The 16309-nt window shown below is 33.8% G+C and overlaps 1 protein-coding gene across 2 annotated transcripts in view; it reads left to right on the top strand.

Annotated features, from left to right (window-relative positions):
- The first annotated feature begins 2186 nt into the window (after positions 1-2186).
- Positions 2187-16309, top strand: part of Hgsnat (Heparan-alpha-glucosaminide N-acetyltransferase) — a 42122-nt gene continuing 27999 nt past the window's right edge. For both annotated transcript variants that reach the window (XR_012468431.1, XM_074186646.1), the window contains exons 1-3: positions 2187-2345; positions 4651-4825; positions 11796-12054. Coding sequence is in view for 1 of the 2 variants with exons in the window: in XM_074186646.1 (XP_074042747.1) it covers positions 4673-4825; positions 11796-12054 (412 nt within the window). In the remaining variant the exon portion in view is untranslated. The remainder of the gene's footprint in view (positions 2346-4650; positions 4826-11795; positions 12055-16309) is intronic.

The raw sequence follows: 16309 nt of genomic DNA, 5'->3' as shown, positions 1-16309 counted from the left end.
ACGTTTCGCCAGCACGAGTGACTGACTTCTTCAGAGGTCCATTCATCCTGATGGTTCAGCGAGGACTCGTGATTTCTAGTTCGTAAGGCGGGCTACCTGTGTCATCATAAATACAGCGTATGAACTAGAAATCCCGAGTCATCGGTGAACCATCAGGATGAATGGACCTCTGAAGAAGTCTGCCACTCGTGCTGACGAAACGTTAGGTTATATTTCCAAACCACAAGGGCCTTCAAAACCGAACGAAGATCGTACTTAACACTGATCATTCAATAACCTACAAAAATTGCATTTTGAAATAAACACATAAACCACTGGCTAAGAAGCCAGCGCGTGGTATGGTAGGTTTTATTTTTTAACACAATTTAGTATAATTTTTTGAAAAATAATATCTTTACTTAAACAAACCAACAGAATTATAATTTTGTTGGTTTCTTTAAGTGTAGATATCGTGCTTAGATAAGTATATCCTCTCTGACCAATAGTTTTTGATGAGTACTTAAGCGACTTTTTGTTTTGTGTTGATCTACCACTACACGTAAAAAGTATATTTGCCTGAGATCCAGTACTCCACTTTCAGAATATAGTAGAATCGATGAATACGTTTGATATTTATTGAAACAAATCTTTAGGAACTTTTTCTGTAAAATATCTAGATGATTTGAGTTACTACTGGCGACACCACCCCAACCTAGGATTCCATACGACAATCTAGACTCGACTCTATCAATGCATGATACAGGATTTCATTTGGTGAGTATTCAATATATCTTTGAAGTATGAAAATTTAGAAATGATACTCCTCAAAGTACCTACAGTTTTTTCATGTGAACATTTCATCTACTTCATAATGAAATAAATACTTACTTATGTTTTGTATATATTGTGTATATAAGCACTACACATACACTACCGAATTTTAACAATAATACCACAATAAGTGGTTATACCCCAATCGAAATGATTCAAATTATCCAATCTCATTTGAACCCCAATTTTAAATTTTCTCTTTTATCGTCTTTCTATAAAAAATGTAAGAAAGCTTCACTTACATAAGACATATAATTATACAAATGCCACGCTGATTTAGACATCACAAAACAGGTTAGATTTGCCTAGCGTGAGTCTACTTCAGTGAGTCATTTAAAAAAAAAAACTCAAACAACCAATTATTATCCATTATTTTATTTATATTATTTATTTTCACATTACTGATTTTGTGGATATTAATGATTGTATGTAAAATGGTCCTGAAAATAAAATTGAATTGGAAGTCCAAATGGAAATTATTGATTTACGGTGCAGTGATATGCTTAAAAACAAATATCAAAGTTCATCTTCATCGGAATTTTATAAGAGTTCCACTGGAACAATTTGATAATTTGCATAAATTTGCTCGTGGATTGTTTTCTGTTTTTGGTACTACTTACTTGGGGGAGAAAACGTTTTCCAAGATAAAGTACACAAATGATGTTTACAGATCTCAATTAGCCGATGAGCATCTTGAATCTCTTTTGATAATTGGTACAAGTAAAATTGATCCATTACTACAAAGTATTATCGGTGGAAAATCACAATTACATAAATCTCATTAGTGTTTTTGTTTTACTGTGATTCATTTCAATTAATTGTTAGTTATTAATATGCTTAAACTTAGATACTTGAGTTAAGTTTTCGTTGTCATCATTTCTGTCGTTAAGTTTTACCTTGCAAGTAGATAAAACCGAGTAATTATCATTTTGTGTTTTCTTCTTCAACTTATCACAGTAATAGTAACAACAATTAGGTAATCATTGGCTATCGCGGACCAGATTGATGACAGTAAATCATTGGCTGTCGCGGGCCGGATTGATGACACTGGCGGGCAGGATTTGGTCCTCGGGCCGTAGCTTGGAGACCCCTGATGTAGATAATGAAGAATACCGGTCCCAATACTGTACCTTGCGGCACTCTATATCGTACTATTGAATAATCAAATATATTGAATAAATACAATCATTGTAAGTTGAATAAAAAAATTGTAACATGACGTATTTTCAAGAATGTATTATAAGGATGATTTCAGTTCGTCTGTGAAAAAATATATTGTTATCAATACCCATGGTTAAAAAATATATCGCCAGCCATGAAATGCGCAAAACTCGTATATTAGGTTCACATTCAAAGAGCTACTTTCACTTGCCTGACCCCAAACCACAGTGCATTTTTGAAACAATATCGTACAACTTGTTGAAGATAGCGTTCGGAGACACTTTCGATTATCTAATCTATGATTTTTTAAAGGACGTGGAAAAATATTATTGAGAGATCTCCACTGGGTTTCGACCCAACATTGATGGTTTCTGGTGAGTACGTTCATAAATCCTTACTTTGTTATCTGCAATATTGAAGAATTTTTAAAACTCTTTAGATAACTTTGTTTGATGATAGAACTGTTATTATTTCGCCACTGGACTACCCAAAATACAAATAATCAGTTTTACTTATTTCGTGAATGATCGATGATTATCAACTATTTGCTTGAGTTTCGTGAAGCAGCTAACTGGTGGAAAAAATTATTTTGATAATTTTTATATTACGTTGCAGTAAGGTCATTAAAAAATACATCAATAATTTTATCGAATGTGTTGTGTGTTGGAATCCATCTATTTTGTAGTAAAAAACATTTTTAATGATACTCTAACAACTCAATTCATTTCATAGCTACAACAAATGGAAAATTTTGCGGTTAAGTCTTTTATAACACAGAATTTAGCAGTGTTTTCTAAATTATGTCAGTGAAGGGTTTCAACTGTTGAAAAACATCCATTTACCAGATGTCCTCCTACGGAAGACAACCCTCTAATAATAATATGATAATGATAATATACTCAAGAATGAATCTTGTGGACAAATTTATATTATATTGTGGGTGAATTTATATTCAGTATCAGCATTGCACCCATGCAGAGCCGGGGCTAATCGCTAGTATAGATATAAACCTTTCTCTTGAATCAGTCTATCTAATAGAATAACCAGCATAAAAATTCATTGGGTTTCTTTAAAAATCTGAGCATACATAAGGACAGACAACAGAAAATGAATTTGTTTTATACTATGTAGTGATACTTTCAAATGACATATTCATATTGAAAGCAATTCTGGTGAGTTGTTGACAAATGTTTCAAAAACAACCACTGAAAATCTTTACCTAAAAAAATGCATCAGTTAATTGAAGCCTTGCATAAAATAATTGCTATCTACATCATATACTCCTAATTCATCTTGGGAGTTCTGTGAGTGTAAGCCTACAGCATTTATACCACATGAGATCCATTGTACATTCTCCCGAGAAGTTGTCCTCCTAGGTCATCGTCCATCCTGTCCTTTCCAGGAAGGTGGACAGGTCGCTGGGAGACATCTCCTTTATATCGGCAGGTGTAGGCTAAGACTCGCCGAACACACACTCTCTTATTGACCGACAGTCTCATCTTCCTGTTCACACGTCCTGCATAGAGGTGTGTCTACTATCCCCATATTGTGGAGGTGTTTTCTCAGTTGACAGTGGCCAGTCAGAAATCCTACTGTTGATCGTAGATTTTTCTTGGTCATCGCCAGATATTTCTTCGGCTCCAGCTTCCCAGGGTCGCCCAGGGTGATCCTGGTAAGACTTGCACCCTTTGATTTCATCCTATCTCTTTGGAGATTGAGCATAGGTGTAACATTTTGCTAGTTCAGCAATTCTCTTCAACCCACCTCAGGATAATGTCATTATCTACCGAGGCTTTGGCTAAATCTTGGTGGCACTCAAGTACTAGCCCTAAGGTAACACGTTGTCTGTTTGAGGCTAATAGGGCTTGTCTGCTGTCAGTGAAGATTGTTGTTTTTCCAGAAATTCCTTTCCTGTTCAGTTTGTATTCCAAATATTCGTTATAGAATTGAATCAAATATCGTTTACATAATTCTTACACAGTATACTGAATGGAAGAGGTGAAATTTCACCTACATAGAACACTCTCATCCTCACTGGTAGACGTCGATGTTTCGCCAGAAGAAACTGGCCTTTCGAACTCTTCAATACCAAATCTGGATAACATTTTGAGAAGAAACACTCATTTCATTCATAAAATTAGAACTTTATGTCACGGAATGAGTTCATTCTAATCGTGTCATCGATGACAGTCTGTAATGGACAATTAGGATGACAGTGTTCCGTGTCAGTGAAATTTCACCTCTTCCATTTGGTATGTTGTGTAGAAATCCTGTGGATAATATCTGAATTGAAGTCCACAACGTATGTTTGGAATACAAACTGAATGGAGGAAAGTGTTTTTGTATAATTCAGTGTTCATATCAAAGTATTTGTCTCGAAATCATTTTTCTTTTGTATAATTCAAAGTTTTTATGAAAGTAACTGTTTCAAGAGAGATATTTCAAATCAACCACTGATATTTTAGATCTGAGAAGATATTTTTCAAATTTTCCAAAATAAAAAACTTTTGTTGAATTCAACCAACTTTGTAGGTCTTATCGTTTTCGAGATTGCAAGTGTGAGTTCACTTAAAAACGGCCTCTATATTTGAAGATCATAAGACTGTATGTTCTCCAGTTTAAAATTTCAACATTTCTGATATTTTATATCTTCGCTTCAGTTAACAAATTTCATTTCAGGTTTTTGATGTAACTAATTGAAATGAAGTGGGATTTTATTGACGATTACGATGAGAATCAACTGGGTTATGATCTGTCTGACTTGACAATGGACCAGTTTTTCTTGGATATTAACCTAAATTCCTCCCACCTTGAAGAGATATATTTATATACACTGAATGAAGACTGTTACAAGGTCAGTAAAATATCACTCAATTTCGGTATAAATGCAACAATAAGAAACATTAGAAGTTAAATTTTTTATATTCATGTTAACTCACATTCTGTATTATCAATAAATTGATGGATGTAGTCGTTACTACGTGGTAGGAAATCATTATGAAGAAAAGAGAATTTGAACTTTCTATGTTTTTTACCACTTTTATTTGTAACTGACGTTACTACAGTTTCGTCCTATACAGATATTCTCAAACTCATACAATAATATAACAACACAGGGAAAACTTGTGGTTGCATGCCAAGGAATGGTTTGAAAACGTCGAATCATCAATTAAGTCAAGTACCTCTATTTCTACTAGTACCTACAGGGATGATATACAGCGTGACTCACGATCGATGGTAGGTTAGACGTTTCTGGAAAACGCAAAGCATTATTTTTATAAAAATTTCACCTCTCACGTTTCCTTTCCTGTTCTATCGATCTGAAATATTTTCAGCATTGCGGCGTTGCCACTTCCATCAAAAAGTCCTAGCAACTTTATTTTTTTTAATGGAACACCCCATATATTAATACATTTTTGGAATTGCTCTGGTATTTTAATACTTTTTTGTCAATAATGTCCTATACATATCAATATCTGTTTTCGAGATAAAAAATAAATTGTGCTAAATATGGTCCAAAACATAACCTTAATTGAAATTGAGTACATCAGTACTCTCAATTCATGAAAAGTTCATATTTTGATGATAGTTTGGACAAACTCGAAATATTCAAATAACACCAAGAAATCGACTCCATATCATACAGGGCGTGCTGAAATTACTATTATTTCCATTGTGCATAAATGTAGTCGAAAGTTAATTTTTTCAAACGAAACTCCCTGTATATTACTCGGTAAATTGAAAGATGGTAAAAAATGCTTCGAGATGATGTATCATGTCTCTATACCTAAATCGTCAAGTTTTCTCAATAAAGTCGTTTCTTCTAGAAACATTATTTTTTTTTAGAATTTTGATTTAGGTAGCAGTGGAATTATCAAGCTTATAGCAGTTCGGTTACTTTTATAAGTAATGTACAGAGAGTTATCGATGGTGTTTCGAATCATCTTCCAAAATGAATGCAAATATAGATTATTCAAACGAAGTTCTTATGAAATTATTTATTATACACATGAACAAAGTGATCAAATCATTGTGAGAACGTGTAAAAAATTCAACCAAATGTATCCTGAATTAACACCAATGAACGAGAGGAAGTTTGTGAGGTTACAAAATAATTTCCTTAACTATGGCTCAAAGTTTCCAGGGAACAACTGTACCAAAAATCAGTCATTTCTAGGTTAAGAGTAGGATTTTGTGGGCTAAAACATGTGAAAGTACAGACAATAACAGAATAGGATGATTCACAATAACAAAATTATAAACAAAATATCACATTTCCACAATAAATGCTGAAAATGTTGTTCATTACATTCTAAACACTTTAAAATGTTTTTTCGTCCTGGTGATCCTGATCTTCAATACTCCGCACTATTCGCCGTCGCAATTCTTCTTTGGTAGGCATTGGAGTAGTATATACTCTTTCTTCCAAAACACCCATAAAAAACAATCAAGTGGCGTGAGATCGGGTGATCTCGGTGGCCAAACCCACGGCCCCAAAACGCCTGAACCAACGATCATCGAAGATTTCGTCAATTTTCCTGGAAACTTCCTGGGTGGAATGAGCTGGCGCTCCGTCCAGTTGAAACCACGAATTCCTATATTCCTCTAAAGGCAAATTTTCAAGAAAATCGGTTACAGTCGTCCTTAATATTTGGAGATATCTCTCTTCATGAATGAAAAAGCTAATTTCATTGTTCTTCAGAATACAGAAAACATTCAGGTCAAATTTTTCTTGAAAACCCATTTCTTTTGTAACATGAGGATTATGATCAGCCCAAAAATGTTTATTTCTTCTATTGAAAATACCATCCCTCGTAAATTTTGATTCGTCGCTCCAAATTATTTTTGACAAAAATTCCCTCTCTTCCTGTGTATGTCTTCTGCTTTTAGAGCTTGAACTTTGGTAAATTTATAGGGATGCATTTCGTGATTTTTCAAAAATCGTTGTACTGAAGCATGTGATACACCTAAATCTTTCTCTGCACTGCGAATGGAAGCTTCTGGATATGCATAAAAATATGCCAAAACAGTATTGTCCTCATTTGAAGTAAAAGGTTTTGGTAATGTTGAAGGCGCTTTCAACATGGAGCCATAGTTAAGGAAATTATTTTGTAATCTTACAAACTTCCTCTCGTTCATTGGTGTTAATTCAGGATACATTTGGTTGAATCTTCTGGCAATGATTTGATCACACTGTCCGTGTATAATAAATAATTTCATGAAAACTTCGTTTGAATAATCAATATTTGCATTAATTTTTATCGATTTTTTGAAACATCGTCAATAACCATTTATCAAACTGTCATAAGCTTGATATTTCCAAGGCTACCTAGAAATCAAATTCTTTAAAAATTATTTTTTCTACAACTGTTATTGAAAATCTCTTTGATAGAAACACTTCAATCAGAACACCTACCAAAAAATCATTTAGAAAAGTTCACACATGCAGTTCGTGCTATTGGTAATATTAAATCCCTGTGAAGTTACTGACGATGACGAAGTAGTATTCAGTCCAACTGTAGAAAGTCCTTCATGACTAACCAATAATCCTCCTTAAAATAATGTGAGTTGGCGTATGTAGTTGTAACATATGCCTTGTAATCCAAAGATCGTGTGTTCAAATCCCATGGACCCTATATTTTTTTTTATTATCAGCAGTAACGTTATACAAAAAAATTTGTATGATACATTTGTTAAAAGTGATTTCATTTTGCTTTTGAGTTTGCTCTACTTGCTGACGCTTGTTTTGCAATAATCTCCACTCACAAAATAAAATGCCACTTTCAACACTTGTAGGTAAAACGTGAATAACTATTTTTCCACAAAAACGGTTTTATTAAGAAAATTCGACGATTTAGGCATAGGGACATTATATCATTTCGGAGCATTTTTCACCATCTTTCAATTTATCGAGTGATATACAGGGGGTTTCATTTGAAAAAATGAACTTTCGACTACTTTTATGCACAGTGGAAATAATAGTGATTTTATCACGCCCTGTTTGATATGAAGTCGATTTCTTGGTGTTATTTGAATATTTCGAGTTTGTCCAAACTATCATCAAAATATCATGAATTGAGAGTACTGATGTTTAATTTCAATTAAGGCTATGTTTTGGACCATATTTAGCATAATTTATTTTTTATCTCGGAAACAGATAGAGATAGGTATAGGACATTATTGAGAAAAAAGTATTGAAATACTTGAGCGATTCCAAAAATGTATTGATATACGGGGTTTTCCATTAAAAAAATATAATTGCTAGGACTTTTTGATAGAAGTGGCAACGCTGCAATGCTGAAAATATTTTAGATCGATAGATCAGGTAAGGAAATGTGAAAGGTGGTATTTTCAGAAAGATCATGCTTTGCGTTTTCCAGAAACGTCTAACCTACCATCGACCGTGAGTCACGATGTATAATGGCGAATGTAATGAATCATTGTCAGTTTATTGAATAAGTTTGAAAATGTCCGTATAGGACAAAACTGCAGTAACGTTAGTTACAAATAAAAGTGGTAAAAAACATAGAAATTTTCATTTATCTTTTCATTCTGTATTATCATCAATGAAACATTGTTATTATATCAAATTGGACGGCAAAACTTCTGGTGATCGACTTTTTATAAAGGTCGATAGGTTGTTGCGGCTATATTTTACTATATTTTTCCGATCAGAAGATCATTTTTCTCTTACATTCAATGATACACATAGCTAGCTTATTCTGGTGTGCTTTCATTACCGACATCGAACATCTGCTTTTAATATCTGAGAGGGAAGCATCTCTAGTCATGCGTGCTAGCAGAACTCTGAAAAAATTCCATATCACGACGGTTCACAAATATATTCATGTGAGTTGACTTGTTTTCACTGATATATTCATATACGAGTCAGCATTGTGACTGCTATTCCTTCTTGTGGATTATTTGCATTTTCTTGCTGCCGTCACTCTTCAGTTTCACTCCAGTTTCCTTTCAATAGTTTCAGTTTCTCGACGAAGATTAAAATCGGTGATTTCTGCAGCTAGATACCTTTTTGCAATACTTTGAAAAATTGGAATATTCCATGGAATTGAGAACGGAGACTGAACTTCAAAATAGGGGAAAATGATAGGATCAACGAGGCGAAAACATATGATTATCGGAAACCAATTCACATGAGAGAGTACCGGGAATTCATATCAAATTACTAACGAGGAAATCGTTGAAACTCTGATTATTGGAAAGTAACATGACAACATTCAGTTCTGGAATCAAGAAACGGATAAAACAAATACTGGTTGAAGACTGAAGAGAACTGACAAATCAAAAATCCTCGCAACCAGCTGTGTATCATCTGAATCTGAATCACATTTTATATGATATCAGGCAATGGAAGTCCGAACTAAAACTAAAACTCGTAAAAAAGTACCCAACCAGCAAAGTTGTTTTATAATTTCATGGTGTTGCAACAGTTTTATTTTATTAGTATTTTATAATTACTTCCAAAATGCTAATTGTTTGTATTAGATGATCCGTGAACACAATACAGTTGCAGGCAAAAAAAGTGTTTTACAAATGTGTCATAGAAACGTTTATGAAATAAAATTAAAAATCCATTATAAAATAGTCAGGAAATTATCACAGAAACGTTTTTGCAACTAACTTATAAAAGTAAATTGTCATGTAGCAGTTTTATAACACTTTTCTGCGAGATTTTTATGATAGTTATAAAACTATTTCAACCTTATTTTATAACTGTTTCCTGAAGCTTTGATGAAATTATTTTATTGGAATGCTTTCAGATACTACTTTATTTTCATTACCATATTGTCACTTCAATGATGATTTCCCAACTATTTTATAGTATGGTATATTAACTACAATTCAAAAACACTAATATAACTGTTATAAAATCAAATTGCCTTTGCTAATATATTTTTGCTGGCACCAAGAATAAAATGCAACATTTAAGAACAACCAGCTGACATTGATTCCTAATCACAGCTTTGGAAAATTTTTCAAAATTTTAGTTATGTTCAGTAAAAATATTTTTGTTTAGTTATTCAAGTGGGACACCATCGATATCGTTATGGAAATTAGTTCTTCAGCAACTTCTACATATTTGATTTTTATTGAGTACAGGTACCCCATACGTAAATTCAATATTTTTTAGACACTTTGACATGCATATATATGTATATATATATATATATATATATATATATATATATATATATATATATATATATATATATATATATATATATTTATATTTATATGTTATACTTTCAATTTGATAATAATTCCATCGTGTGGATACTGTAGTGGCTTTTTCTGTTTATATCCCGAATATATAAATAAAAATGAATAACTCAATGGCGGCCATTTTGAACATTCATTGGGGGTATATAATAGTTTCAGATCCAGTTCTAGGTGCTTCAAATAGACGAAGAAATGACTTGGTGTTTTATAAAAAAAACTTTCTGGAAGCTTTGAGTCGCCCTGTATATTGAAAATACTAAAGAAAACAGTTAAAACTATCCCACCTAACCTAGTGCTTCAATTTTTTTGCGAAAACAGGAAATGGTTATTATAATGGTTGAAATCCGCACTTCTGTAGAAACCTACAGCTTTAAAAGTAGTCCGACTCTGCCGCAATACCATCACTCCCAGAACTAATTGTTTCTTAACAGTTTTATAGGGGTAATATAGTAGCTGAAATACGTTGAAATGCTTGCTACTGATACCAATTTATTTTATAGAATGACGCCATTTTAAATGATAGCGATCCGGGATACTGAAATTAGATGAGTTGAAAATATGAAATACCGCACATATAGTGATATTTACAGCTGAAAAGTACATAAATATTATAACATTATATTATTTAGAATAAAGTGAGTTAAGTTTGTGACTAGAAAATTAATACTTCGACAGAGTGAATTTTTGTATAATTAATAATTTTACCGAAAACATTTATAAATGAATGGCGCGCTTGAATTTTGCTAATAATAGGCTATATATTTGTCAATAAAATCTCATTTGCAGTAGAAATATCAATCTTCGAAACACAAACGATGTCTTTGACAGTTTTATGAGTGCAAAATTGAAATTTTAAAATGGCTTCAACCTTTCTATTTGTTAGTTTTCAGTTGGTGACATATCAATTATATTTTCCTAGTGTCCAATACAAAATTACTTCTTGCGTCTTGAAGAAAACATTTTTAACACTTTTTTATTTTATTGTTATCGTTTTCGGCTGTATTAAATTTTATAACGCCTACTTGGAACTACTAAAAAACTCTAATAAAACTGTTTTCTGATTATTTTATAGTTATCGCTTGAATATGTTGCAAAAGTGCAGTAAGGGAAGTCTTCACAAAACTACTTTTAAGAGTGTAAGACAAATTTTATAGTTACTGCCAAAATGTTTATAAAACTGTTTTGTAGTGTTTGCAAAAGGCCTAACAAAATATTGATAATAACTATAATGTTTCATAAAACAGTGCCAATTTCCTATTTATAGCAGTTTTATGAACACATTGAAAACATTTCTGGGAGAAATGGAGTTTTATAATTTGTTTCTTCGAAACGTTTCCGCAACTATTATAAAATACGAAATTGCTAGTTGGGTATTTGTTACTTGAAAAAGTTACAATGGTTACAGTGACTAATGACCAAATAATTTTTCCACCCAAGAAGTTCCTGAAACATCTCACGAATATCAATCTATAACACGAAAATATATTTTTTTTATTTTCCATATAAACTTTAATATCCATATAATTTGATATAATTTTATATTCAATGAAAAATAAAAACTTTCACATTTTTTGTGTTCACAGTGCCCCTTTCTTCTTAGTCATCATGGAAATCACACAAATACAGGATTAGTGACAAAAGATCCACCACATAATATTTTCAAAACGAATACAAAATTCAGGATAGCATCTGAATACAAGGAATATTTCCCACAAGAACAAACGGATAATGTGATATGTGATTTTAGCAGCAACTTTGACCAGTTTGGAATATATAAAGTCGACGTTAATGAATCGGGATGCTACATGAATATACTTAAGGAACCAGTTAATATTTATTCACGTAAGTTTGAAGTCGTTCCATTTGAGTTCTATGTAAAAAAATCATTGATGCATTCACTGGAAGTGGGGTTGAAAAATAATAGTTTGAAAAAAACTAAAAAAAAACACGCTTTGATAGCTACACAAATTGAAAAAAAAATCGAACGCTTCAATCTGGCAAACTGCTCCCAAGCAAGTATTCATAGCAATGAATATTTAGCAACCCACGCTTTTCTGTAAATAGATTTATTCTGATTTCTGACTTATTAGAAGTCATTAGTTACATCAATCCATAGGATTTTTTTTTAGTTTTTGTCGCTACAGAAACTTTTTTTTTTTTTGGTTTTTCGAACCATCATTTATTTTCCACTTTTCAATTTGGCTTGTTAATTCAAGCCCATTTGTTTCAGTATGAAATATACAGGGTGTTTCAAATTCGATCCTCACCATTGAAATCTCGGAAACTATGAGGGATACGAAGATGGTTGGATTGGGGAAAAGTTGCGCATTTATCTGACTAACAATTTGCCGTTGAGAAAGTTCTGGAATTCCGGAGATACCCGAAAAAACAGAAATTTCGAAAAATGGTGTTTTATTTTTTTCTGGCTTTATTTTTTGAAGGATTCGAAAATAAATAGCACTTCCACGTAGTCACTTTTTTCCTGCCACACAATGGTGTTTTCAGATTTCCTATCTGAAGTTTCGTATTCCGGCCACGATCATCAACTTTATTTTTTCTCATGGGCGCTTTATTGGATACTTTTTGTTTTGAATAGAACCAGATTTACATTTTCAATTATGTATCATAAGTTATCCTTCTTTTTTCGAAGAATTGGAGATATTGATAAAAAATTATTCTTATCATAATATGCTTTGACTTTGAAGTTTCTTAATTTGACTTTGAATTCGTTACACTCAATGACATTTTGTTATTGAACAAGTCATTGCATTTTTGACAAAAAATGGTTTTCACGAATGGAGGAATTAGAGATGATACAAATCTATCACAAATACGATAGAAACATTGTTAAAAGTTATCACAATTGAATTAACTTAATTTGCGGGGGTAGAGGGGCAGTCCAAGCAATGAAGCGTCATCACCAAGAATTTTTGAACCCCTATTTGTCCCCTTGGGGGTGGAAATTCCTGATTCCCTTTCTTGATGCTCATTTACGCCATACAAAGAGCCTACCTGCATATTCCAAGATTCTACGATCAGTAGCTTCGGCTGTACGTTGACATATGAGTGTCTGTCAATCAATAGTTACCCACTTATACAATACTAGCTGTTCCCAGCTGTTTTACCCGCGAACCTACCCTCTGTATTATTCCAGGTCATGATCTATTTATACTTACTTCTATACTCACATTTGAATCCGTTGAGCTGTTTAAGCGTGAACGAGTAAAAAACGTTAATACATACATTACATTCACTCATCCTCACAGACTTCACGCATTCATAGTATTAGTAGGAGTAGGATTAGTAGGATTAGTAATGTATTTCATTATAATCCTTTCAGTTTTTTTTTGCTGATGCTATTCAATATTGTATAAGTGGGTACTGTCATACCTGGGGTGTTATTCCAGACTATTACTGCACTTAATATCAAAAATAATCAATTGATGTATACAAGGAGTACTTGAAAATTCTCAAAATTTTTTTAGCATCCTTGATAATTCCACCGTTGCCACCTTTTACGTATCGAATCACCTTATTACGGTGCCGAAACTTTGCCAAATTGATTATTTAATTTACACCAACTGTCACCATTAAAAAAATGAAATCATAGAAGGCTTTCGCTGTCACCAATATATCACCATTCCGTGTAGGACTGCTGGGTTCGTGCCAAATGCACGAAGGTTGGTCTTTTGAACCTCAGCTACACTGAGGGTTTCCCTTCAAATATTCCTCCTGTTGAGGTTGAAGTTTAACTTTGTCAGCTGGAGGCTATTAATTATTCAATATGACAGGGAATTACTCAATTTAACGAATCAGTAAAAGATAATTGTTACCAAGAATTAATTTAGTTATAGATTGCAGTAAATTAGGTAATTATGAGCTTCCACAATTTACCATAGTATATAGAGTGAATATATATATATATATATATATATATATATACAAATAAATGTAAAAACCATATAAACCCCTTGAATATAAAACAATACGAGAAACCGTAAGACACAAAATTATTCGTAACACAAATCCCTTCTATATCCCTTCCTCCGTACTAATATTGACTTTCTATCAATTATTTATTAATGAGAGTTCTACTCTAAAACCAAAAGGAAGTGGTATAATTTCTTTGTCTTTCTGTTCAACGTCAATGCCTCAAAATTACCACTAACACCAAAAATGAAATTCAAAATGACCACCTCTCTTAATAAGACAACATGGGTGTTAGTACAATTTAAAATTGACTCACGATACTTCGTTTATCCTGGTGCATTCGATTACCCTAGCTGCGCCCGTGATATGTCCTTCCTGTCTAGTCCTGACTCTGTAATCCTGGCTAATGTCACAAACAAAACACCAAATTTCATTTACCTAACCGGCCTAACGCCACTATACCGCAAGATTCACTCCGCCGCCCCCAGTTTATCTAGAAATCACTATTTCTAACTATTTTTTCCTTATTTATTCCCGTGTTTTTCCTGGAGCGTATACCACTAACTACCGCTTATTTCGTTTACTCCCGTTTCCTCCTGACTACCAATAATCGCCTGAAGTCTCGATAAGTACCCTTTATCGCCCAGAGTCCCACTAATTACCCTTTTCGCTCAGCGTTTTCTGATGCACGTCCCGCTAGCTACTCCCCTATTTAGGCTACCTCCCTCAGCCTCGAAGGCTGAGGAATCAGACCCCCGATCTCGTCTCGACGAGATCCGGTGACCGACTTCTTTTCTGTCTCCAGAAACTCCCGTACCCCCAGTACCGTCTTTAACAAAAATGAGTTCTCCCTCTCAACTTCCCGTGATTGGTCATTCCCTACGGTCTTGCTGGATTATTTCTCATTACCCTTCTCATTTAAAACTTGTATTATTTTTCATCGAACGTTATTGGTCACCCTCTATTTTTGATAAGCTGTGGCGGCTCTTTTCCGAGTCAACAAAATTAACCGCAAAACCTTAGGTCGGCGGTTTCTCAACCGTTCCTAAGAAACGTGATTATGGCACATATAATGTATACGGTTATTTGGGTTACTCTAACTTACATGGAGGCGGCAAAATCGACAAAGTCTTACGATCATATATTATATTCCTCCAGACGCTGGTTCAATGTGACCGTTAAAATGTAATCGCGAAAATGCTTATCTGAATATTGAACTGACCCTGCATAGAGATGCTGTTCAAAAATGAATTCTTATTTTCAAGGAATTAAATTAACCTTTTCCCTTTCCCTTATAATGGCAATTATTACAGTATCTATTGATTCACTAAAACTCTTATATTAACGTACAGTCGAAGGTACTGAACCTAGAATTTTGAAATATGCAGGCAGGTTTTTTGTCTAGCGTACATAGACATCAAGAAAGGGAATCAGAAATTGCCACCTCCAAGTGGGAAAAAAGGGGTTGAATATTGTATTGAATATTTATTTAGCGTATGGCTTATTCGCATCGCAAAAGTTAACATTACGAAGATAATTGTATAAAAGCATGAAATGACACAGGAAAATGAGTTTACAAACAAACGTATATATTCACGTATATATCCAATGGCATCCTTAGTCGCTGTCCGGAAGTCCCAGGGGTCACCGGTGTTGGCTCTCAGTGGCAGTCTTCAACGATGTGGCTGATTGTTTGCATATCACCTCCAAAGTCGCACCTGGGGGAAAGGTTTTTACCCCATTCAAAAAGTTAGTCAGCGTATCTTCCTCATTTGGTACCAATTCTAGGTCTAATCCATGTGGTTTGCTGAATATGCAAGACATCCTGTGGTAGGCTAGTGGACCATTGACCTCCCATTCTTCTCGCCAGCGGGCAGTTATGTCAAAGCCGGCATCAAGTAAAGATTTTCCAGTTCTGAGAGGGGGCCTGTAGCGGAGTCGGTTTCTTTCGAGGGCGAGGGTTTCGAAGTGGATCGGTAGTTGAAGATTATTAATGATCTTCTTGAATTCCCTGACGAAAGTGTGCTCTCTACGGAGGTGAGGAGGGGCTATGTGGCCAAGCGTGGGGAGCCAGAAAGTGGGTTTTGATTTGATCGTACCTTTGATAAGCCGCATTGTGTGGTTAAGCTGGGCTTCAAGTAGTCCAGCGTTAGCGCTATTAAACCAC

The sequence above is a fragment of the Leptinotarsa decemlineata genome, unplaced genomic scaffold (assembly GCF_025532065.1).
Source record: "Leptinotarsa decemlineata unplaced genomic scaffold, Ldec_3_MD MMD2_P_RNA_scaffold_4, whole genome shotgun sequence".
Classification (NCBI taxonomy): domain Eukaryota; kingdom Metazoa; phylum Arthropoda; class Insecta; order Coleoptera; family Chrysomelidae; genus Leptinotarsa; species Leptinotarsa decemlineata.
Note: the sequence above shows the minus strand (reverse complement) of the source record. Positions and strands in the feature narration are given on the sequence as shown.